At 30.8% G+C, this 26,141-nt stretch overlaps 1 protein-coding gene across 3 annotated transcripts; it reads left to right on the forward strand.

Moving 5' to 3' along the window:
• Positions 1–1,910: 1,910 nt before the first annotated feature.
• Positions 1,911–9,748, forward strand: LOC124833117 (BEL1-like homeodomain protein 2). 3 transcript variants are annotated; one of them, XM_088104626.1, is made up of 5 exons: positions 1,911–2,435; positions 2,574–3,964; positions 5,121–5,502; positions 6,739–6,799; positions 9,009–9,748. In XM_088104626.1, exons 2-5 carry the CDS (start codon positions 2,665–2,667, stop codon positions 9,591–9,593), a joined length of 2,328 nt encoding a protein of 775 aa, XP_087960752.1. In that variant the 5' UTR covers positions 1,911–2,435; positions 2,574–2,664; the 3' UTR covers positions 9,594–9,748. The 3 variants fall into 3 exon arrangements, with proteins under 3 accessions (XP_087960752.1, XP_087960754.1, XP_087960753.1); XM_088104628.1 differs by having other exon boundaries at positions 1,911–2,330; XM_088104627.1 differs by lacking the exon at positions 1,911–2,435 and having other exon boundaries at positions 2,443–3,964.
• Positions 9,749–26,141: the final 16,393 nt, after the last annotated feature.

The raw sequence follows: 26,141 nt of genomic DNA on the forward strand, positions 1-26,141 counted from the left end.
TTCTTTCACCAACAGCCCATGTTAGAGGAAATATGCCACAATTCAAAGGGAAAAATATATTAAAACTTCAATATGAGCATTTCTTTTCATTAGGTTGGCAAAAAATAGTTTAACTATATATAGGGTTGAAAATATTTCATTAGTTTAGCGAAAGTTAGTTTATTTATCATTGAGAGATTTTGTGAAAGGAACTGTTTAGTACGTGTGTCTGGAAAAGTCAAAGTCTCACTTTTTACATACTCCAATACATGCAATGCTTGGTATATAAAAGAACAACAGTGCTGCCTAATTTTTATAATAAATAGGAAAAACTCATGTCTTTTGGGACATACGATGCCTATGAATATGTAATATTGTGAAGAGTGCAAGATTTATAGGCCTTTGCTTGTTTGTTGATAGATTGGTGCAATTTATTACAATTTATGATTTTGTAGAAAATAAACCATACCAACAGATGTTGATTTATTAATATATAATTAATAGATTGCATGTCTTACCTTTCATCATCCTACGCAATTATTTTAAAACGAACTAACCTTCTACGTTAATGGAGAGATAGTCCTGTGCACCTTTTTTACTGCAAACCATACCACTGGAAACTTTTTCACGTATACACCTAAAAGATAAAATCTGATATTTTAAATATACTATAGAATAAATGCTTATTTTATGTGCTTTAAATATATAAATTAAATTTAAAAGAAAAATGAATGAAAGGTTAAGGAATATTCTTAAAGATAGAAAATTTTGAAATATGTTCTGATTGAAGAATAATATTTGAAAATATTCTGTTTGAAAAAGAAAAATATTAGTTGTTAAGAAGATGTTTGAAATGATTTATTGTACATGTGGGTTCATTGAATGAATAAGTAGCATTGCATTGATTTTCCGTAGAGGTGAATGAGGGTGAGAAGTTAAAGTTAACACTTAACACCATTCTAAGATGATAATTAAATGCAAGTAAGAGAAGGCGAAACATAAGAAACATCAGTAAAAATGAAAGGGTTCATAAAAAGGGAAAATAATGAACATGGCTGTGAGTGACAGCGCCAAACCTCCTTAAAGCGGTTATGGGTGCTTTTCAGAAACTATGTCTCCCACACAATTAAACCTAACTTGTCTGTTTTGCCCATCCAATGGCACGTGCCATCCATCCACTTTCTTTACCCTTCCCCATTTATCACTATCTCTCTCTTCCCCCTATCTTACATCACTCCTCCTATTAATTCATCAATTAGTACTAAATCAAATACCCCCAATACCCTCACACCCTCTTTGCCTCTTCATCCCTCTGCAATCATTTTTTAGGGCTTTATTGTCATTCCATCGCATAAAAAAGATGGGGTAGTTTGGATCATCGAGATGACTTTCTACTCACCTTATCTTTATTTTATTCCGTAGTTTGCGTTCCTTTCCAAAGGACGTATTCAAATGACCATAAAATCCAACGTTTCTTCCTCCTATCATCAACATTTCAAAAATGCTGCCCAATAAATCACTTACTCACAAAATATATATTTTCACAACATTTCTAATAACAAAAACATTTGTTTAAATAATTTAAGATATATTTTGCTGATTTACGTGTAAATATAAAGAAGTGAAAAATTAGAGGTAATTTATAAATCACATAAAACACAGTTAAATATATAACAAGTTAGCGGTTTAAATTAGTTGGTTATGGTTTATAATTCGATGAAGTTGTGTTCTTTTGTTACTAGCTAGCTTGAATATCTATTATACTCTTTGTCTGGACTTGATAAGGTCATTGTGGTCATTTAACAAAATGAATATTTTGTTTGGTTTGCAATTTATTACCACATATGTTAATATTGTGTGATGTGGAATAAAAGAAAATATAAAAAGGCATTATTGGTAGGGGGAAATACTAAAGGAGGAGGTGAAAGTTCGAAGAAGAGGAAGAACAGCGACCGCTTCTCTTTCCTCTCTCACACACAACCCAAACACTGCGTTTTATTTGAGACAGATATGTGAGTCCCCCCAAAGCCTCCATTTTCAATTTTATATATTGTGTGCAACTTCCATCTTTCATTTTCCACAAGGTGATTGCAAAAACACTCACTGCAAAGAGCAACAAAGAGAAAGTAAAGGAGCGAAAGAGAAAGAAAGAGACGACAGACGACAGAGCGACAACACAGAGAGAGAAAGAGAGAGAGAGAGAGCGTGTAGTGTGTATGTATATGTCTGAGAGTGTCCCTCAGATAGGTAGATAGAGAGAGAGTGGAGGAATTCAAGAAGCTTTCAATACCACAGAAGGGAAAACGATGGCTGAGAGCTTCACATCCTTTCATACCCTTCACCTCTAAGAGGTACATATATGTGTATCTATACATATATGTGTGTGTATATATATATATATACAAGAGATGATGAACAAAGGTGAAAGTGATGATGAAATGAAAATTACCATTTAGGTGAGAAGAACATGAGAGGAGCCTATATAAACCCGTTTTCCTTCTCTTTCCTCTTTCCATTTTATTATCTCTATATGGTTTGTGTATAATTGACCTCAGTTACATGATGTGGTTGATTGCTTTTGTTCTCATTCTCAGATTCGTTTATTCCGGCACGATCCTTGATCAATTCGATTAGTGACAAGGCGAGGGAGAGGACGATGATGAAGATGATGAGCAAGATCTTAGCATGGGAATAGCAACACCCTCTTCTTCCCTTCCTTCTATTATTTCTCACTCCAAGACATACCAGCAACACCATTCCAATTCTATGTCCCAAGATTACCACCACCAAGGAATCTTCAGCTTCCCGAATGGGTTCCAGAGATCGGCTACAACCATGAGTCACCAAGACCCTCACCAACAACAGCAGCACCAGCAGATTCGTAGGGACAAAGTAAGGGTGCAGGGCTTCGAGCCACAGCAAACTTTGGTTCCCATAGAAGAAGACGAACCGGGAAGCCTCCCGGTATACGAAACTGCAGGGATGTTATCAGAGATGTTCACTTTTCCTCCCGGTGCCACAGAATTATTAGCACAACAACAGCATCAGGCGCAACAACAGCTATCAATGACGACGACTTTTAGTTCGTCGGCAAAAGCAGTAAGCAGTAGTGGCAGCGAGTGGTACGGAAACAGACAAGGGATGCTAACCGGGTTGGGACCGTTGGGAGATTCCAAGAATCATCATCATAGCAGTGTGAATAGCCGTGACAGTAGCAGCAGCAACATAGTTCAGCATCAGCATCATCATCATCACCACAACCACCATCATCACCATCAGATGTCAAGCATTAATGCAGACTCAGCAGCTGCCATGCAGCTTTTTCTCATGAACCCGCAAACCACCAGATCCCCTTCTCCCCCTCCGCCTCCTTCTTCCACTCTCCACATGTTACTTCCCACGTTTCCTCCGGGCTCAGGAGGGTCTTTTGGTCAATTCACGTGGCTCCCTGACACTGCTCAAGATGGAGGAGGACCCAGTACGGTTGTGGAAGGCCCCGGTCACGGTCAAGGACTTTCCTTATCCTTGTCGTCCTCCTTAGAAGCTGCGAAAGCGGAGGAACTTAGGATGGGAGATAGTGGGTTTTTGTATTACAATCAAGCTAGTGGAGGACCCTCTTCCTATAAGAGTGCTCTCGGGGGTCATCACCACCAAGCATTGTTGGGACAAACCCATCAGGGGCATGTTGGCTTTGCGGCATCATCGTCCACATCATCCTTAGGTGTTGTCAACGCCTTGAGGAATTCAAAGTATATCAAGGCTGCTCAGGAATTGCTTGAAGAGTTTTGCAGTGTTGGGAGGGGCCAGTTCAAGAAGAACAAGTTCAATAGGCAACTCTCAAACCCTAGCTCCAATCTTGGAGGTAGTGGCGGCGGCGGCGGTGCTTCCTCGTCTTTATCAAAGGATGTTCCTCCTTTGTCAGCAGCTGATAGGATTGAGCATCAAAGGAGGAAGGTCAAACTTCTAACAATGCTTGACGAGGCATGTAATCTTTCTCTCTCTCTCTCTCTCTCTCTCTCTATATACCTCTGAATTCTTCTTACCTTCTCTCATTCTTCTAGAGTCAAGGTCTTCGAATTTAATTATTTTCTTAGTCCAATAATAAAACACAGTTCTCCAGCGAGTATCTAAAATTCAACAAAATGAAAAGCCGGCTGGTATAGTAGGGTTCCACTCCTTAGGATCAGTTGGTGAGGATTTGATCGTTATTTTAATCCTTACTCGATTTTTTAATCTCGCGATTCGATTGGTGGGAAGATCTTAGAGTCTTTTCGGATTTATTTTAACAAAAGAAAATATATATATTGTTTGGTGAAAGTGCGAAACCGGGACACTACCATTATAGGAGAATACGTCCATCAAGAAGCGACGTTTCTTCTGATTATTAAGACTCACCAAACAGATGGAAGGCAATCACCAATCATATATATTATTGCATAGCAAGTTGTTAGAAACACCACTGCTCCTTCGGATCCTTACCCATCTTAGTAATATTGCAGTGAAACCCATTGTTCACTTCTCAGATGACCGGGTAGAGCTATATATATATATATATATATATATATATATATATATATATATATATATATATATATATATATATATATATATATATATATATATATATATATATATATATATATATATATATATATATATATATATATATATTTCGGGAGAACAGTCTTTTCTTTTTCTATCCTTTTCCCAATTCAATTTCTCTATAGCTGTTTTTTCAAAATGAAACAAACCCAAGCACATTCTTCATTCGCATTGACCGTACTGTGCACAACAAGTACTCCTCCATAGCCTTTTTTTTTATTAAGAAAAAGTCATGTATATGTATATCCCTCACACACGTGTGTTTTTGTTTCACTATTTGCATGAGTGAATTAACTCCCATATATTGTATTCTTAATTAAACCATACATGTACCCATTTCTTTCCTTAATTAATGCTGGTTAGTTCACCCAGCTTTTCACAAACCGCACAATGAATATGATATGAGTAATGAGATGGAACATGCATTTACTGTTACAGGTGATTCTTTCAGCACTGCATCCTACCAATTAATAACGATACCATAATTTATTAATATCATCTTTTGACATTGTAAAAGGTTCTTGCGGTTTTGCAGGTAGATCGGAGATACAGCCACTACTGCGAGCAAATGCACATGGTGGTGAACTCGTTTGACATGGTCATGGGTTTTGGTGCTGCTGTGCCATACACAGCACTTGCGCAGAAAGCAATGTCTCGTCACTTTAGGTGTCTAAAGGATGCCATAACAGCGCAACTGAAGCATAGTTGTGAGCTGTTGGGAGAGAAAGATGGGGCAGGGAACTCAGGGTTGACCAAAGGAGAGACCCCAAGGCTCAAGATGCTTGAACAAAGTTTGAGACAGCAAAGAGCGTTTCACCAAATGGGGATGATGGAACAGGAAGCTTGGAGACCCCAGAGAGGGTTGCCAGAACGATCTGTCAACATTTTGAGAGCCTGGCTTTTCGAGCATTTCCTTCATCCGTACGTTGTTTCATGTTCTCTCCTTCATTATTACTTACATATATAAAACCAGTCATCCTTAAAATTGGCATGAGCATGTTCATGTTTGTTTGTCTACATTTTTTAACCTACGGGGTAAATTTCAAACGACGAAAATGTGAGTTAGAAATCTTGGGGAAAACAAGTGAATCCTGATGGCGTTAAACATGTAAATTTAGGGTAACATTCAAACTTTTATGAGTAGGATAGCATTGAAACAAGGGTTTGTTTGAACTCTATAAATAAAAGGGTTTTATCAGATGAAACAAAGCTGATTTCTTTAGAGGGGGAAAAGTATGGTGGAGGAGAGGATGTGGTCTAATTTTTTACTTGGGTATAATTAGGGGTGAAATGTGGTATGTTAGACTTACGAGAGGAGAAAAGGCAGTTAATGATTGCGAGACTGTGAAGGAGAGGGACAGTGAGACATAATGAGATTTAATTTTAAAATGTGAAAAAGCATAACACACAACACGATAGATACCGCGATCCATAACAGGAAAAAAGTAGCAGGGCTTCCGTTAATTAACAAAGAGGGAAAAAAGAGTCGCAGAGGGAAAGACCGAAAGAGGGAATCTAAAAGCCATTATGCATAGGATCGTTTACAACAGTCATTAATACTGCAGAGTCCTTGGGATGCATGTAAGCTCGACAGCCAAAAGCTGTAAAGATATAGAAAGATAGATACATGCATGTATATATGTAACCAGTTACTGGTTTAACCGGAATTTCATTTCTTCCCTACTTTTTCTCTCTCATATAAACAGCGTGTATAAATTTTGTGTGTATATGGCACACTCATTGTTTCTTTTTATTTCGTTCTTCTTGTATTTATATATATTCTTGTATGTTGTTGTGTAGTTTTCGTAATAAAAATTAGAGGATTACTACTCCTGCCAAGAAAAGATTTGGAAAAATTTTATGGTGTTAAAATTTGAGATGGGATTATTATGCCAAGAAGTGAAAAGAGGTAATGCAGTAAAGATAGGTAAGTGGGATAAAGAAAGTTGAGAGAGTAGTGGTCAGTGTGTACAGCGATCTACTTTACTTCTGCAATGGCAGCTAGGACGTAGATCTTTCTTTGTTTCTCTTAGATTCTCACGCCCACGAAGGGACAGAAAGAAAGGTTTCATACTCAGCTAAGGGTACAGAAAGCTGGGTGTCTCTTTATACGGTTAAGGCAAGGACTCTGATGTCATTTTCTGGTCTCTTTCTCAGGTACCCAAGCGATGCAGATAAGCATCTGTTGGCACGACAGACTGGGCTATCGAGAAATCAGGTTCGTCCCCTCCACTCTTAGCTTTCCACAATAGAAAGAGAAAGAGACAATTTTTGTGTAGTGTAGCACAGCACAGTAATAATAATTAATTACATGCACGGACCACATACATGATAACAATAATATGAAGAAAAGGAAAACATATGGATGAGATCAATGAGAAGGGACCAGCAGTAAGTTCAGATGCAACTTACATGGTTTTGGGGTTTCTTTCTGTGCTTTTCCTTCTTGATCTTTCTTCCCTTTAGAGAAAGACAAACACCAATGTGGGTTCAATTGTTTCCTAGTTTCCTCTCTCCACTTTAACTTCTTTTTTTCTATCGAAGGGTTTGGTACAGTTATTATTTGTGACATATTTAATGAAACTAACTTATATGATTTCCTTAAAAAACAACCTTATTAAAATTTCTACATTTTTTTTAATTTACTTTGGATTCTTTTCCTTGGTGGCATAAATTCTGAAATTAAGATGTTCCTTGGTGACATAAATTCTGAAATTGAAAGAGCAGGCATAAGTACAGAGGCAATAGGACATGGAAATTTTGCTGTTTCTTCTCAATTTAAAACAAAAAAAGATCAAAGTATAGTGTTTTAGAATCTCCTGCCTCTCCCTGTCACTGATTTTCTCTCTCATATCAATTGGCTTCACTTCTCCCAACTACACAATGGGGACCATAAATAATGTTTGGGAAATATCATAATCTCCTTGTGGTAAATTCCTTACAAGTTTATGCTTCTATATACTCAGCCAATTAATGTCAATCTTACGTATTCACGCATCTTTGTCTGCCAATTCACAATGTTAGTTTACTTTTCTTTACTTACGCATAATCAGCTAACTTAGAATGCCATACTCTCATAAGATAAGGCCTATTCTTAATTTTGGCACGTTCTATCTGAATCATTTAATGTCTTTTGTACATAAAAAATGTCAGATACATAAGACTAACAAAACTATGCCTCCACGCCCTCAACAATGATACATATATTTACAAATATGGTATTCATTATTTTTTATTAAACAGTACCTCCTCCTGTATGTTTTCTTAATGGATTTTGTACATCTGCAATTCTGCATCAACAGTGTGTACCTTGTATTTTCCCTGAACAACCAAAATCCAAAGGAAAAAGCTACTGCTACAATTTACCACAGATCTAATTAGGTGGAAAGAAAAACACGGTGTATAGTATATAACTTCCTACCTGTTTCATGGTTGCCTGCACCCTCTAAGAGTCAGTGAGATGAGGTAGGAAACAGTCTGGAGTCTATATATACATTGGGCTATACTTAGCACTGTCCCTAGCTTCTAACAACAATCTGCTGATAAATAGCTTTGCCTCGTAGAGTCTATATACTACATATAATTGCAATATCATTCTCAAATGTCATTTCGCTGTCCTATATGCCACTCCACTCAGAAAATATTTCATGGCCTAATTACAATTTATCTTGGAGGGACAAACGGTAATGAGTCAGAAAGCAATCTTTTTTGTTTCCTTTTTCTGGTATATCAGAGCTGATAATATTTTTTCAATCATTAACCTGGATATTATATATTTAACTTTTATTTTTCTGCTCTCTCTTTTTATTTCTTTCTTCTGTCTAATGATGCATACTAAACACTTTGATAAAGAGGGAGTCGACTACGAAGATTTATCGACATTTGTAGAAATATAAAACTGATGAAGGTCAATATCACATGCATAGTTGAGGTTTTCCATGCCATATATATCGTAACCTTATCTAACATTAATCAACCCCAAGTGTGTCAAGCGCATGGATATATATTTCTATATTTTAATGAGTGTGTATATAAATATATGCATGCCGGAACTTTCTTTTCTTTGTTAATCTATGTTGTTTAGTTATTTATGCGCCAATAGATAAAAATATCATTATCAATTGAACAAGTAAAGAAAGCAGCTAGCAAAACTATAATCTGAGGTCATCTTATAGGTATTTGTCTAATACAACTAGTTATTTAATAATTTTATTACAGTTAGTGGGTCAAAAGATACGAACGATTTTAAGAATAAAAATACTCTCCTTTTCATTCATCACAAGATGACAGATTTATCAAAGACATGTCATGTGAGTATACATGCATAGTTGTTAACATGGCATTAGAGTAGTAATCATAGTAGTATTTACTGGCATGGGGGTGTTTGTGTGAAGGTGGTGGATTGATTAAACGTGTCGCTTGTGCAGGTATCAAACTGGTTCATTAATGCAAGGGTTCGGTTGTGGAAACCCATGGTGGAAGACATGTACCAACAAGAACTCAAGGAAGCTGAAGGGGCAGAAGAGGAGAGAGAGAGAAACCAAAGCAGCAGCAATAACAGTGGCCACCAACTGGCACAAACCCCAACGCCCTCCACCACGGCATCGACAGCAACAGCGCCACCACCGCCTCCAACAACATCGACAGCGACGACACCACCAACAGCCAAAAGATCCGACACCGAAAGCGACCCTTCACTCGCTCCAATAAATAACAACAGGCCACAGGGAGCCTTCTCGGAAACACAACCCAACACCTCAACCACCGCCACTGCCTCTGAGGTGGCGCCGTCCTCCGAGCTTCCCCGGTCGATGGGGGCTGATGACTCATGCCGGCACGGTAGCCTCGTTGCGGCGGAGTTTGGGACTGGTCCTGGCGCTTCTGACATTGGTTCGACACTGATTAGGTTTGGGACCACCGCAGGTGACGTGTCACTGACACTAGGGCTACGCCACTCCGGGAACATGCCGGAGAAAACTCCGTTCTCCGTTAGGGACTTTGGAGGCATTTAAACTTAATCAATTCCCTCTGTTACTTCACATGATCATAAAGATAATAATGATACGTATAGGAGGTTGCTTTATTATTACTATTTTATTTTTATTTTTATTATTATAATAATATGATTATTATGATATGATATATCAAAAGAAACCATTTTTCAGAATCTCTTTGATGCTAGTTCCTCCTCTTGAAGATGCATTTTTATGGAAGATGGGAATAGAAAAGATAAAAGTGTAAGCTCTTGCGTTTTGTGAGTGTATAGTAGTTTTTGTATCTTAATTTGATAGGAGTTCATCTAATTAATTGAGTAACTTATGCTCACTCTCATATCGCATATGCTACTTGATCTTTTGTAACTTAATTTTGTAGACTTGATCTAATTAATTTTTCATTACATTTTAAGAATATATTTAAGGGAAAAATAATTTAAAGGAGTAAAACTGATATATATATATATATATATATATATATATATATATATATATTTTAGTTTTTTTTCTATTATATGATACATACATTATTATTATTATAATTAGTTATTAAAGAATTTGAAAATATTACGGAAGTTAAGTATATTTGGCCAGAAAGTGATTTCATAAATAGTTCATAGAGAAAGTATTTGATTTGTAAATGGTTCATAGAAAGTGATTCTATAAATAAAAAATATATGGAGATTCATAAATTGTTCATACAAAAATGGTAATTTACGTTACTTAATTTATGTATGGAAGTGAATAAGTTCATGAAAAAAAAAATGCAATTTCATTTTTGTAAATAGGAGGAATAGATTTCTGTAACACATTTTTTTATCTTAGGCAAAATAGATCATTTACATTTTCTAACATTATTGATTTGTTTTATATAGGATAAAAAGATGTCTGACATTAATTTTTTTTTATATCAGATTCAAGGTTCTTTTCATTTTTCACTATACGAAAACAGTGAAAATACTCTTGTTGGTTAGGGTTTGATTTCAAACAATTAAATGATGATTATGAGATTCATTTTTAAGTCATCGACTTTGTGTTTCCGTTGAATTTTGAATTTTTTTTCTAATATTTACATTTTCATTTGTGATCATGAATATGTTTATTGGAAACTCAATGACTTTGTAATGACTTTGTATTAATGTCTTTTTTGTTTTGTTTGTAAGATTATGTCGTATTGGTAAAAAAAAGAGTTGCAACTTTATACTATGACATTTTATCCTAAATCTAAATCGAACCTCAATTCTCGTATTGATTAATTTCTACCACCAAATAAAAATATTATAATAAAAAGTATTTTTGAACTTGTTTTAGTTTGTGATATTACATATCAAATGAAAGATTTTTTATAAAGACGAAGAAAAGTTAATGAAAGATATTTTATAAAAATGAAGAAAAGTTATTGAACAGAAAGGTTAAACTTAGAAAAAAGTTGAACCATTCGGAGAGAAGATTGAGTTAAACGGATTCAATGATATCAAGGTTTTAGGATAGTACCTTAAACTTATACAACTCAATCTTTTTTATGCAATCTAACTTTTCTTCTATGTTTCGTTTTCTAATTCATCAATTCTTCATTTTTTATTAAAATTCTTCATTTGATACACAATATTTAAATTAAAACAACAAATTTAAAATTTCAATGTAATTTTTTTATATTGGTGGCAAACTTTTTTATGTTAAATTTAATAATGTACGACACACATTGATACATTTATATTGAACTTAAAGTAGTGTCTAACAATTTACACAAGGCACTAATTGATATAAATTTACATTATAGTAAAACGACTAATATTTTTAACAAAAAAAATCATTGTACACATAATTTGACTTCTTAGAAAATAATATTATAGGAAGGATGTTTACTTCAACTTTTTATGAGGTATTTACTTCTAACGAGATAAAATAATACATATAGAGAATTTAAACAAATTGGGATAGGAGAGATGTTATATAGATATATTAACACTACGTTCACTTTTTTTTCCACTAAAAAATGCTTTAATTATTTATTTAATTTTAATTCATAAAATGTGTAATTATATTAAGTAAGGTATTTTGACTTTTGTTTACATAAATTATGATGGGATGATTTGCATACTGCAGGTGCTTAAGTTTTCAGTGTTAGTGATATGATTCACTTCTTAAGTCTCATGAAAGACATCAAATCTATATTTATGGAATATCGTTTGAAGTTAAGTAATTATGATTTTTGTTACGATGAAATTAATGAAATTGTCTTATTATATTAACATTTAATATCAAAGTGTTATATTTTAGGATGATCTAAGAAAAAACTAGCTTATTATTCTTCTACAATTATAAATTATTAGTTCAATTAAAAGAAAGTTCAAAATTTTAGGTTAAATTAAGTTTTAGATAAATTTGTCAATTTTTAATTGAATATCTAATAAAACTTTATAGTCTATTAAATAATTAAAAAACATTTTTCATTTAGGACTCGATAGTACGGAGTATTAATGATGCTATTATGATATTTTTAGAGTGTTGTCATATATAATTATAAAAATTTATAAATATACTATTCTAATATTTAAAAATTTACTAGATTTTCTGACTTTATCAATTTATAATTATATTAAAATTGTGCATTTCAAGATTTTGTAATCTTATAATTTTATACAACATATATTTTTTTTAATTTAATAGATTTATAGTGTTACAATTTTATAATTTTATAATTTTATAATTTTAGAAAATTTTAATTATATAATTCGATAAGTTTTTAAATTTTTATAGTTTTTAAATTTTTATAATTTTTCAATTTTATAATTTATTATTTATAATTTTATAACATTATACATTTTTATAATTTTTTAACTTAGTAATTTCATAATTTTATAATTTTAATTTTATAATTTTAAAATTTAGTTACTTTGAAATTTTATAATATAGTAATTTTGTAATTTTAGTGTTATAATTTTGTAATTTTAATTTTATAAAATTGTAATTTATATTTTTCTAATTTTTTAATTACAAAGATTTAAAATTTCGTAATTTAATAATTTTATAATCTTTTAATCTTATAATTTCCTAATCTTATAAAATGATAATCTCTTCATATCATAGTCTTATAATGCCATAATAATTTCATAACTTCGTAATATAGTAATCTTATAATCTTATTATTTTATAATTTTATAATTGTATTATTTAATAATTTTAGAAATTTATAATATTATTATAATTTTATAATTTTATAATTTAAAATTATATAATATTTTAATTTACAATTATATAAATTTATAATTTTAGAATATTAAAAAATTTATAATTTTATAATTTTATGATTTTAAAATTTATAACTTTATAATTTTGCAATTTCATACTTTTATAATTTAAAACTTTTAAATTTTTAAAATTTTCTAATTTTAAGATTTTCTAATTTTCTCATTTTATAATTTTAAAATTTAATAATTTCATAATTCTAAAGTTTTAAGATTTTTTATTGTCCTAATTTTTTAAATATTTAGTATTAGATTTTTATAATTTTATATTTTAATAATTTTATACTTTTATCAATTTAAAGTTTTATGATTTTATAATTTTATAATTTTAAGAATTTATAATTTTATAACCATACAACATAATTTTATCATTTTCAACTTTTTTAGTTTAAAATTTTATAATTTTACAATCTTATAATTTTTTTTATAATTTTATAGTTATGTAATTTTTAAATATTTTTAATTTTTAATTTTGATATTTTATAATTTTATTATTTAATAATTTTATAATATTTTAGTCATTTTATAATTTTATGATTTTATAATTTTATAATTGTTAAGAAGTAGACTTTAAACCTAATTCAATCCTAAGCTCACAAACGGAGGACAAAAATTCGTTTCTTCATATCAAGTTTTCGCGGAGCTCATTCAAGACTTACTCGAACTATTACTCAACAGAAATTGAAAGCTTTGGTTTCGGCTCATCGTGATAGAGATAGGAAAAAAAGAGATTTTCGTGGTTTATGGATTAGTCGAATAAATGCAGTAATTCGCGAGAATCAAAAAGTATCTTATATTTATAGTAATTTAATTAATAGTCTATACACGAAGCAATTGCTTCTTAATCGTAAAATAGTTGCACAAATTGCTATCTTAAAAGAGAATTGTCTTTTTATGATTGCCGATAGTAAAGGGAGGTTTGTTATAGAAAAATTGATAAAATCACAAACAAAATTTCCCGAGGTGTGTAACAGGAACTTCTCAGAGATTTCTGAGAATCTCAAAGCTAACAACTAAAGAGAGTAAAAGAATAAACTCAAGATATAAAGAGATAAGAAAATAAACAAAGAAAACTAAGAACTTGAGGAATAAAGTTTCCGTTTGAGAGGAGAAGAGAAAGCTTGATTTTATGTGTTTTTTGAAATGCAGAAAATGTTTTTATTTATAGTGCAAAAACTTGGTCAAAAACCATTGCCACAATAATGAATAATAAAAACTGACCATTGACACTTATAAACTTTAATGAGAGAAAAAAAATGTGCCCACATTAATGAGAAAATAAAAGTTGTTGGTCAATTTTTAAAACTAACATTTTTTTTGTAATTATAATTATTTTATAACAATCTCCTACATATTGCAAAAGAAAAATAAGAAACTCTTATAATGGGTTTCATAAATTGTAATGCATCAGAGCTAGTATAGCAAACTATATAGACTAGTCTTAGATAAACAAACTTAACAAACAACGTAATTAGTATAGCAAACTATATATTTAAACCAATGACACTTGATTTATCTTATCAAAGGTTTACCAATCAAAATAGACTCATACAATCCTTGTTGTTATTGTACTATTGCACTTATTAAGCTATACGCATATCCAACATTTATGAATACCTGCAAATTTCAAAACATATGGATATAATTTTTAAACGGATATTCGATGAATGACAAATAAATAATAAATCAATTTTTTTTGCATGTGAAGTAAAAAATAAGTACTCTCCGTGTGAGATCCAACTCATGCCTAAAAAAGATAATCTAAATAAGAATGACACGTGGATTAAAAGAAAAAATAAAGAGATTTACATTAAAAACAACAATGATATTCACTGGAATGAAAATGTGGTGATTAACTAATAAAATATCCCCAAAGAGGCTAACTGTTCGGTTTTTCTCATTGGTTTTTATGTCTAACAAACCTATATTCAACAAATACATAAACCAAACAAAATTTCTCTACAAAAATAATTAATGTTGGTAGGTTTAATATGATAAGGCTTGTGGCGATTTTGTTTCTGCAAGAATATACATTCACATAGATAAAACATTGATCATGAACTGAAAATCCATAAACATAATGTTCTTGCCATAAAAAATGAACAAATGTTCTCACAATAGGCGATGGGAACCTACACACCCACCTAAACTAGGTCGTACATGTGTAAAAGAAAAATACCACACGATTTAAAAGATGAAAAACCTTTTAATGCAACATTCGCATAAACAGCTCTCACCTTATGGGTTTTGTTTAATTTTTAAAACCAAATATTTCTTCAAAATTAATTCTTAATATATGTGAGTTTTACAAAAGAAAAATTATTTATATTTGATTATAAAAATGTTGTTTTTATTGAAAGTGTTGTTTTTTCAGTCAGTTTGGTACCCATATATTTTAATATGTTACTTTAACTAGCTTATGAAATAAATTGTTTTAGTTTTTTTTTAATTAAACAACATTAGAAAAATATAATAATTATTTTATGTTATTTTTTTTCTAAAAGAAACTCAAATAAACTCGTTCAATATCTTTTTTCCACTCAGAGATGGGAAACCCTCATATTTCTTCATCAAGCCTCATATTTATATATAATGACATAGACAATAATCTGAATGATGGCATGGTGTAACATATAATTAACTGCAGCTTTTTATAACCTCTAAGGCAGAAAGAAGAGAGAAAATTAAAAGAGGTTTTGTTAAGGTAGTAATAGGAGGTGAGAGGTTGTGTAATGTCACTTTCTTTAATATTTAGTTTCAGAAAATATCCTTCAGACTGAAGTGTTTTATTTAATGAATTACCAGAATTCTTGACAGTCCAGGAAACACGTCTAAAGAATCTCATCTATGGACCATCCTCATTCTATTTATTCAACTTTTAAAGGACAAGATGTAAAAGAAAAAAATTGTAATATCAAAATATATTTAAAAAAAAATGCTATGAGATGCGTTTTACAAGCATTAAAATGCATTGAGATGTGGTTCATGAATATCTTATTGAAAATCGTTGTTCTATCAAAACTATTGACACATTAGAGATTGCTATAACATTTTGTTTTCAAGAACACATATTTGATTGTGAGAATTAACTAAAAACTAGAGGAACATGAAACATGATTCCAAAATAAGCTGTTTTGAAGTTTAAACCCCAAAAAAGAAAGTTGTTCTCAGTTAAATAATTTAATAGTATATGATATTTATAGTTATTATGTACTAAATAGTTCAGTGATATAAGTTTGATTGTCATAGCGACATGAGATGTTGATGTTTGGAAGAAACTGATGCCTGCGCCAATTAAAACATTAACTGAGTTATAGTATCATTTTGAATGCATTAAAACCTATGATGAAGACTGTAGGGTAGTGGAGTGATTAACATTTAACACCAAGATAAAGAAGGTAGGGTCCTTTGCAGAAACACTGCATCGTGGATATTGATGAACATATTAGAACACTGAGAGATGAAGGGATTGGACCTCCACACCCAAATCGATTGTGAAGGGAATCCCCACTTCAGAAGAATGGTTTATTTGTCTTATTTAGCTGTTCTAACGTATTACTTTGCACATTCAATAAGAATGAAGAGGACAAAACTTTGATATGAACGTCCAAAACCCCACTCTTCTGACCACCAATGACCATGTTGTAGGGTCCACATGACAGCAAATTTCACTGGGCCCCACATTTCCCATATGCCAGAATTGAAGACTAGCTACTCATCATAACCTCAACTGTGGGGGACACATCTAAGTTTTTGTTTAAAATGTGACATTGTTTGCACCAAAACTTCAACTCTCTTTACACCAAAAACATTCAACATCTAATGTAGATTAAGAATTGCTCATTGCATGCGTATAGCAAGCAATCAAACAAAATCCAAATGCTTTTGACAGTCACCATTTTACTTGTTTTAACCTCATGTATGCTGTTATTATTGTGAGTTATAGCAAATGATGTTTGGAACAGAAGAGAGGTATGCAAAATGAAAGAATTAGGTAAAAGAATAAATGGAGAACGTGGTTTAGATAAGTTAGGCTTCGATAGCCCACGTGATGATACCAATCCTCTTCCATACAAAGGTTGCGAATTCTGATAAGAGGTACGGTCTGCTCTGATGCTAGCTAGATACATATATATAATCTCGTAATCATTTTTCTCAGTTACACACTGCTTTTCTTTTCCCTCTATCCATTTTCAATGCTATAATTCATGTGGTCCAGCACATGTATATATGCATGCTGAGTTCTACCTCACTCAAACCTCGAAAAACATCTTGTTAGCATTTTGAATAATGCTTCTCTTCTATTCTTCAAAAACAATCAACCACTGCAGACTTTAAATTGAAATGAAAAGCTTTACAAACTTTGTTCTTGGAAAAAGTAAAGGTTCCAGAAAATGAACGAGCATGATTCAATTTTTGAAAACCTATAAAGGATGAGGCGGGATAAGGTTTGGTTAGAAGGGCCTACGAAGAGCACAATCATCTAGGGTCAGTCCAGGACCACTGAACACTTATTCAATTCTCGGTCGAAGAAAACCCTTTAACTGCATTATGTGTTCTGATATGATTTTACTAACTGTTATTCTTAAATGCTATAATACTTAAGAAATTAATAAACTATGAAATTTAATATCCCTAATTAATGTACTTTAATCGTTGTTTTAATCAAGACCTTATTATGTTATTTCAGTTTCATATCCCTAGTGTAGAATCTGGCTTTTAGTATTACTTTTTTGCTTTCAACAATTTGGTGTGGTGTTGTCTGAACAAATATGCATGTAGAGGGAATCTACATTTAACCCTTAGAAACAAATGTTGAAAAAGCAAAGACAAACTTTTGAGGGGCTAAGTGGAAACTTGCACAAAGAGAGAAATTAAGCTTGTAGAAATGGATGCAGATATTTTCATATGGAAAAAAAGTGTGGTAGAGTTCCTTTCTTATGCAATTCATGTTTCTCATCATCTAGTAGTATACATATCAGTTGATGATTTTGAATTTTTCCCTTCTCAGCTCAGGTTTTTGAGACCCGTGTGGCATTTGTACTAAGAGAGTAACATCAGAAAAATCAATTTGAACTGAAATTGGAAAGTTGGGTATAGAGTAAGAAATTAAAAAAATGCATATGCAATAAGAGTAGAGAGGTCCTGCTATGTGTAATTTCTTGATGTGTGTGAAAAACCGGGAATGGATTCCCTACAGTTTTGTTGGTATACCAAAACTAATGCCTAGTTAAAAGCTTTTAATGAGGGTACATGTTTTTTGGAATTCCCATGAGGTAGTACTCATATTTCACATAGAGAGTAAAACTAAAAGCAGTTTTCATTTCTGCTAGCTGCATGTGTGATGTGGACTTGAAATCAATGAAAGAGACTCAAGGAATGTCTCTGGCTTTTTTGTGTTCACTTTTGGGGACTTAGGGACAGATACAGCAACGAGTAGGACACATGAAATTAAATCAACCACCTATATATCTCTCCCCATTTCAATCTTCTATATCATAACATATTATGTGACCACAGTAGTTAACCATGGTTTGTAATATATATACATCAGATAATGTTAGTGTATGTTTAGAAACTTGTTCAAATTTAAAAATAGATGAATCGCGTGTAAGATATTAACATTATAACTATTATAACTTGTAAAATTCACATCTATGAATGTCAAAAAAATGATGTCTAGAACATGAAAGCAAACACGCAGGTAACGTTGTACCTGAGATTTAGATGTTAACCTAGCGAAAGCTGAGGCATATATACATGTGAAGAAGTTAGACAGGAGCATCTTTGTTGGCAGAAATTGTATCTCCTTTTTTCCACCTGGGAGTGGTAGCAAGTGGTTACGGTGGACAGTGACAATGTCACATTCACATGCATGGACATGAACATGAGGAGGGCACAGATCATAATCAGAGATACAGTGGTGGAGATGTTCCAACCCTTGCTTTGTAGGTGCTGAACTCCCCAGAGGACAATGTTTGATTCTCACTCTCCAACCTTTGATGGGACAAACACGGATACCCAGGCCACCTTAAAAACAGAAAAGGAAAACATACATTAGCTGTTCTAATTTCATTGTCTTTCTGCTCCTAGATAGTATATGGTAAGATAATGTTTTTGGAACTGCACAATTTTTCTAGAATTTTTTATTGGACAAGAAATCAACTTTTTCATAAATCTTTTTTATAAATTATAAACATCAATTTTTAGATAAGTATACATGAACAAAATATTATTTCTCAATCCAGAAAAAAAAAATTCAAACCAAACAGTTCAAAAATTACTTTTTGAAATCTTAAGTCGAATTCCAATTGAGCAAGGTAATCTTTTGTCTTGGAATTTATTCTATATAACTAAATTATAGCTATTTACTTTTTAACACATTAATTATTATTATTAATAAAATAATTTACTGAAAATCACAAAATATCGAGATTTATAATTTTTTAATCAACAAAACAATTCTATAAATTTTAATGATTAGTATTGGAATACACTAATGTATTGTACTTCCTTTAAGAATATATGCGAATCCCTTTTGCCTTTCTTTATGACAGAAAAATGTTAACATGCACTTTAAGACATTGTTTCTTCATTTTTTATGTTTCCAGCTAAAATTATAAAGATGATATAAAAATATTTAGACTGAAATGTATAATATTTCTTATAGACACGTGCTTGCTTATGCTGTAGACTATTGTTAACACTAATTTAATGGTCTGGGCTTTCCTTTGTTACTTTCTTCACTTTCACGGTGTGTATTTGTTCAGTTGTTCTGCAGGACCAGTTTGGGCTATTTCAACTTCACTGAAATGAAAGAGGTTTGAATGTCAAATTTTACTATTCACACTTCCCTACATTTCTATCTACACTTTTTTTTTGTTTTATTATAAATAAAAAAGTTATTTAAAAAGCGTAATATAATAATTGTCTTTTAATTGTCTAATTATTCAATTAAAATTTTATAAATTTTAGTCTTTGAATTTTCTTTATTGTGTTTACTTTAGTCCCTTCTTAAATAAGGTTAGTAAATTTTTTGTGTGGATAAAAATGTTTAAATTTGTAAACCCATGTGGTTTAATTATATTTTAGCGTTAAATTATAATTTTTCACTTAAAGAATAAAATCCTAGATGAATGGAATTGGATGTCACAAATGTTTAAACATTTTTACAAAGTGTTATTATTTTTATTGTAATTCGAGAGTGGAGTTGAAAGGATAGACACCTTTGTCTTTTGCAAGATTTAAGGTCTCTTCATAATGATTTCACTAATAGTTCTCTCCTTCACTGAGAAAAAGGTATGTTTACGTGGAGAAAGAGTTTTGTTAACAATGAAATCAATTTCTTCAAATGAGATGATGAAGACCTTGGAGTAGATGCGATATACATATGAAGAGGAAAAATATTGAGTTATTGGAACAAGAAAAAAAACAAAATTTTTTAAGATACAAAATAAACTTATGAAAGATAATATAATGTAGAGAAATATAATAAAGAAATATCTTCATTGGACCATGATACAATAAAATCAAGGGTTAAATATGTTTTTAGTCTCTTAACTATAAAGTGATTTTGGGTTTAGTCCCTATTCGAAAGTTTTATTTATTTTAGTCCTTTTAGTTTTGAAATTCTTATAATTAGTCCTTAAAATTGGACGGTGTTAACTTTTATTTGATGTGGCAAACGACGAACCCACGTCTGATGCTAGCTTCTCTTTTACTCTCTGCCACGTTGCTTTTCTTTTTAAAAATCAGATTAAGTGATTGCCACGTTTTGGTTTATGAAATCAGATTAGCATTAGAGTTCTTAACTTAATTTTTTTTCAATAGCTTCAAACAATAACTATGTGCACAACAACGATTTTGACCATAAAATCAAGGTTTTTGGTTCACCCAACATCATCACACAGCAATTGCAGTTGCATTGACCACGTTTGTCCAAAATACCAAGTAGCAAAAGGAAATCACAACTGTAGTCACAATTCAAATCCTTAATCCAAATCCCTTTTCGTCCACTCAAACAACTATAAATTTATAAATTTCCCAATCAGGAAAGAAACACCTAAACCTAGAGAGTATAAACCCCGGGAGGCAGAACTGCAGACGACCCTGCCCTCTCATACTGCTCAAAGAACTCACACGACGACACAGAGGGGTTCTCCGCGACGAGCGTCCAGACCTAAGAGGCGGTTAGCTTCCGGCAGCCAGCATCCACGGAGTCGCGATTCTCCGTTGTAAGAACTCTTGAATTGACCAGAGATTCTTTCGGGAGGACAACCCGAGGGCGACGAAGAGTCTTCTCCGTCTCATGGACAGCGCGTGCAGTAGAGAAGCTTGAGGGGGGAATTGGGCTTGGAGAGGACATAGCTGGTGATGAGGGAGATGAGCGTTGCAATTTAAAAAAAAGTAAGTTAAGAACCCTAATGCAATCACTTAATCTGATTTTTAAAAGGAAAAGCAACGTGACAGAGAGTAAAAAGGGAAGTTGGCATCAAACATCGGCTCACCGTTTGTCACATCAAATAAAAGTTAACGCCGTCTAATTTTAAGGACTAATTATAAGAGTTTCAAAATTAAAAGTACTAAAATGAACAAAACTTTCGAATAGGGACTAAACCCAAAATCGTTTGATAGTTAAGGGACTAAAAACATATTTAACCCTAAAATCATTTATTCAAATGACTTCATTTTAAAAGCTCAAAATTAGTAAATCTAAAAAATAAACTATACAAACCTCCTAACAACAAAACCTTAAATTCTAGTTATTAAATCAAATCTAGACTTGAACCAAACTTTATAATACAACTCTTATTTGAAGTTTGACTTACATCAACCTCTAATGTTAGTATTATGAAATTTGATTTTAGTTCAACATTATATAATATTGAGAGAGATTTTCTTTTATGGTTTATATACAAGTAACACATAATAAAGCTTTAAACAAACTAATGTCAAAAAACTTTTGTGTATATTAAGCTTTATACACAATAATGTTATGATATAGTTTGTAAAAGTTTGTGTCCAAACAATCAATCTATTAAAAAAAAGTATAAGGTGATATTAACTAAAGTCATTCTTCAAAGCACAACAAAGTAAATCAAACTTTAATATAAACTATGTTAAATCTTCAAAACCTTCAAATGTATCAAAGAAAAACTCAATCATGATAAAAACACACACTATAACTTTGATACCCAACAAATCCAAATGCAAATTGTTATTTCCTAAAAAAACATTGTAAATTCTTATTCATTGAAAAACAAAACAAATATAAGTCAAGTAATATGATAGATAAAAAAAAATAACATCTTATCATTTTCATATGATTACAATAGTTGTTATTGTGATTTTCATTACTATATTATACCATGAGAAGGTGGATGGAAAGAAGTCAAATCCACCAATTTAAGAAAATTAGATTTGGTAGGGGAAGAATGTTTTTTAAGGATATTTTGACCTAATTATTAGTCATACAATAACATTTCTTCAACCTTTTCTTTTTAAATCCTTAAAGGAACCTTCATTTTATATGATATGATCAAGCTTTTGATGTCACAAAGACATATCCATAACCATAACATTCACATTGTCTTTTGCAACCAAATATTTTGTCCAATAAAACTTAAAAAATTTCTCCCCTTTGGCCATAAACAAGTTATCTTTCAAAAGTTTTCACTTTCCAAAACCAAAATGATTACCATAACCACGATTATTAAGCACATGCATAAAACAAACATCTTGGTCGTGTTTATCACCTCTCAACAACAATTTATTCTCATATATTAGCTTGAAAGAACACATCACCAACATTTATCACCTTAGACATAACATCATTACCAATCTTTAAAACTTCAAATTAATCTAAAGTGTAAATTGTGAAGAACTTTATTTTCTGATTCTAACATATAGTGTAACACCATTATTAATTATCTACATGTCTTCATCATATACAACATTAAGTTAATCATGGCCACAAAGAATAACAAGACATCAAAAGTCATAGTAATCACATGATCATCATTATCACGATTCTTGTAATGTTTTTCTTTCATATCCTTATTCGCATTTTTTCAAAGAAAACAATTTCTTTGTCTATGTCTTTTTTTTTGTCTTTTTTGTGACAATAATGACATTCCATACTTTTATATTGAAACCTAAAATTTCTCTTGTTTCTATTTCTAGGAACATTTAGTTATATCTTCTTCTACTTGTTTTTATTTTTAGTAACAAGCATTTTTTACTAAAATGACGTATCATATCCTCATTTTTTTCATTAAGAAAATCGCTCTTTTTCATTTCAAAAAGAAATATTACCATTAGAAACAATACTAACTATAATTTTTTTTAAAATGTTTTACAATAATCATATAGAGTTAACAATAAAATATTCCTAAAATATCATTATCAAATTTAATACCTCCATAAGACAATAAATAAAAGGTCTTTTTGAAAATTAGTCAGGTGTTTTGAAACAAAAGTTACTTGTGCTTATATTGAATTCTAAAAAAAATATATTTCAATAACTACAATTCGTTCCTTTTTCACCTAAATACATATAGGAATTCAACCTTATCCTATAAGGTTTTGACTTTTGTATCATGAACAACAAAATTATATACATTGCCATTTAAAAAATACCTAATAAAATCAGTGTTAGAAATCTTATTCTTCATCAGGCATGGAATTCAGCTTTTGTGAACCAAAGACAAGAACATGCATATTCTTTACGGTAATAAATCTTTCATTTTCCCCTTCCATAGTTAATTATATGCTTCATTCAAAGAATTAATTTTTGTATGTGCCTCCATTCTTCCAACAATAAAAAGAATAACTTAACTAATTCTAATTAATGTCACTGTGATGTGAGAATATATCAAAATTACAACTCAATACTATATATAGTAATAAGTAATAAAACAAAATATCTCCAGACTTGCAAAAGTATATTAAGACTATCAAATAAAATCAAACATGACAAGAAAACAAGATGAAGAAAAACACTTGAGACATAAGTATATGTAATGTAGAAAACTTATAAATATAAGAGTAAAAATCATTCAAACCAAAGAAATATATCTACTATATATGATCAATAAAGGTACAAGAAAGTCTCTAAAAAGTGCGTATAAATATTAAAAAAACATATAACTAATGGGCTATTTGGTTGAGTCTCTTGAGTTATTATCCATTACATTGTGCAATAAATGGCATATCCTAAAACATGTTTTTAGAAAACAACATCAGTGCAGACAAAATTAACCTAGTCTGACCACAAATCCAATCCTGTAAACCACAATGGTGAAAGCGATTTTCATTATTTGAAATAAGTTTTAGTCTTTCTCTAATTGCAACGTGCTAGTTGAAAGCTTTGAAGCTATTTCCTACACCAAAACCTGCTACTTGGACATGCTATTTTTGTTTGGGGTTTCATCGTCAACTCATCATTTTTTTTGTTCTTCAGTTGTATTTTCTTTATATAATATGTTCTTTTAATTCTTCAACACTTTTTTTTCATCAGCTCCAAAATATATATAGTGAAAAACGAAAATGAATAACAAAAAAAGAAATTGGAAAGATATAGTGAAAAATGAATATGAATAATGAAATATCACTTTACATGACCTGAAAATGTATAATAAACAGGAGATATTATCTAACCATTTTTCCTGTCATTTATTAAAATATTATTACATCTACAAGAAACTTTCTAAGAAGTAAATCATAATTTCTAAGTTTTTGTTGCAAATTATACTCGCAAGAAAAAAAATTGTATCAACATAAACACAACAAATTTTTTAACCACTGGCAATGACAATAGTATAGAAAATTCGCAGGTATTTTCTGTGGAAAAATTTTCATATAGGAAATTTTTTAAGTATTTCCTATATGGATAAATTTTTTTTATAGGAAAATCTTGAGATAATAGATATTTTTTCTAGTGAAGGTTAAAAAAGCACTTACGTATATAATTCCATGAAGTGCTTGGGTACTGCTTTTGTAAAGTAATTTCTAGAACAATTCCATAAGGTGCATTTTGAAAAAAAAATGGGAATTACATTTTGAGACAGCTGTAGAAAGCATTTTTTTCAATTATCCTATATTTGGTTTTTAAAATTGTCAAAAGGGACTTTCTCAAATGACGGAAAAAAATAATTATCTCAATTTTCTGCCTATAATATATAATTTATAATTATATAAACAGCTAAATATAATAAATTATGATGAAATGAAATTAAAGTAAAATGATTTATTTTTAATGGAAAAATACAAGAAAAAATTGGGGGGAAGAGTTAAGAGCAACCTAAGTGGAGTATAAAGAAGATCGTTAAGGATCTATACATTTTTTAGATTAAAAGGGAATTTTTGGTAATAAAGAAGAGGGAGTGAATGTAGAAATTTTGGAGAATGTAATAGTAAAAGCCTGGGCTTTAGTACACCGATTAAGGGCTTAGGCCTAGAAATTAAAGGGCCTTTAAAACCCAGTCAGACTTCTAGGCCTAGTCACTATTGCATGATGTCTTATGAAATTCCTCTGGTTCGTCTCCAAGTAGTGTAAATGAATTCGCTAGTTATTCACTTTACTTGTTAAAACTCAAAATCTTTGTTTAAGGAGAACGACTTCACTTTTGTTTATTATGATTCTATCTAATGTCAAATTTCAAGATTCATATTTTCAAATAAATTCCACCAGACACATTGTCACCCGCTTTACCTATTTTTTATGAATTTGAGTTATACTTTATTACGACTTTACATTTTAGCAGGAAAGTATGTTAAACATTAAATTCATATTAAAATATTTGAAAAGAAAAAGATAATCAAGTCATAAATTTGTGTTAAGTTCATGTTTAATTTCTTTAAATGGTTAATGTAAAAGATATATTAAATTAGTCTACCTCATATAACTTAACCCTAATTTATATGGATTGGGATTAAAAAACTCACAAAACTAAAACTAAAAGAAAGTACTTTATTAAAAAAAAACTGACAGAACCAAATATCTATAAAGTCTTATGGGTTAAGATTAGTCCATAAATCTTCTTGTAATAGGTTGACTATTTTATTTCTAATAATATATTTTTAATAGTATTTAAAAGTTATGTAATTAAGTTAATATATTGATTTAATTAATTTTATAATTTAATCATATCTATTATCATGCATTATTAAATCAAATAATTGTATTTTCTTATTTATGTTATATTAGTGTTGTTTTTATCAAAACAATAACTTATTTTATTTTTGTAAATTATTCTTTTGATAAAAAATCATTTCTTTTTAAACTGAAATGTGTTTATTATATTTTAGACATGAAAAC

Source organism: Vigna umbellata, chromosome 1 (assembly GCF_029865625.1).
Source record: "Vigna umbellata cultivar VRB3 chromosome 1, Vumbellata_1.0, whole genome shotgun sequence".
Taxonomy (NCBI): domain Eukaryota; kingdom Viridiplantae; phylum Streptophyta; class Magnoliopsida; order Fabales; family Fabaceae; genus Vigna; species Vigna umbellata.

What these genes read in the sequence shown, in the direction of transcription:
- LOC124833117 (XM_088104626.1), top strand. Translation starts at nt 2,665, where the DNA reads ATGGGAATAGCAACACCCTCTTCTTCCCTTCCTTCTATTATTTCTCAC. An exon ending in AACAATGCTTGACGAGGCAT is followed by an intron (nt 3,965 to 5,120) that starts GTAATCTTTCTC and finishes TTTTGCAGGTAG; the next exon opens with ATCGGAGATACAGCCACTAC. An exon ending in TTCGAGCATTTCCTTCATCC is followed by an intron (nt 5,503 to 6,738) that starts GTACGTTGTTTC and finishes TCTCTTTCTCAG; the next exon opens with GTACCCAAGCGATGCAGATA.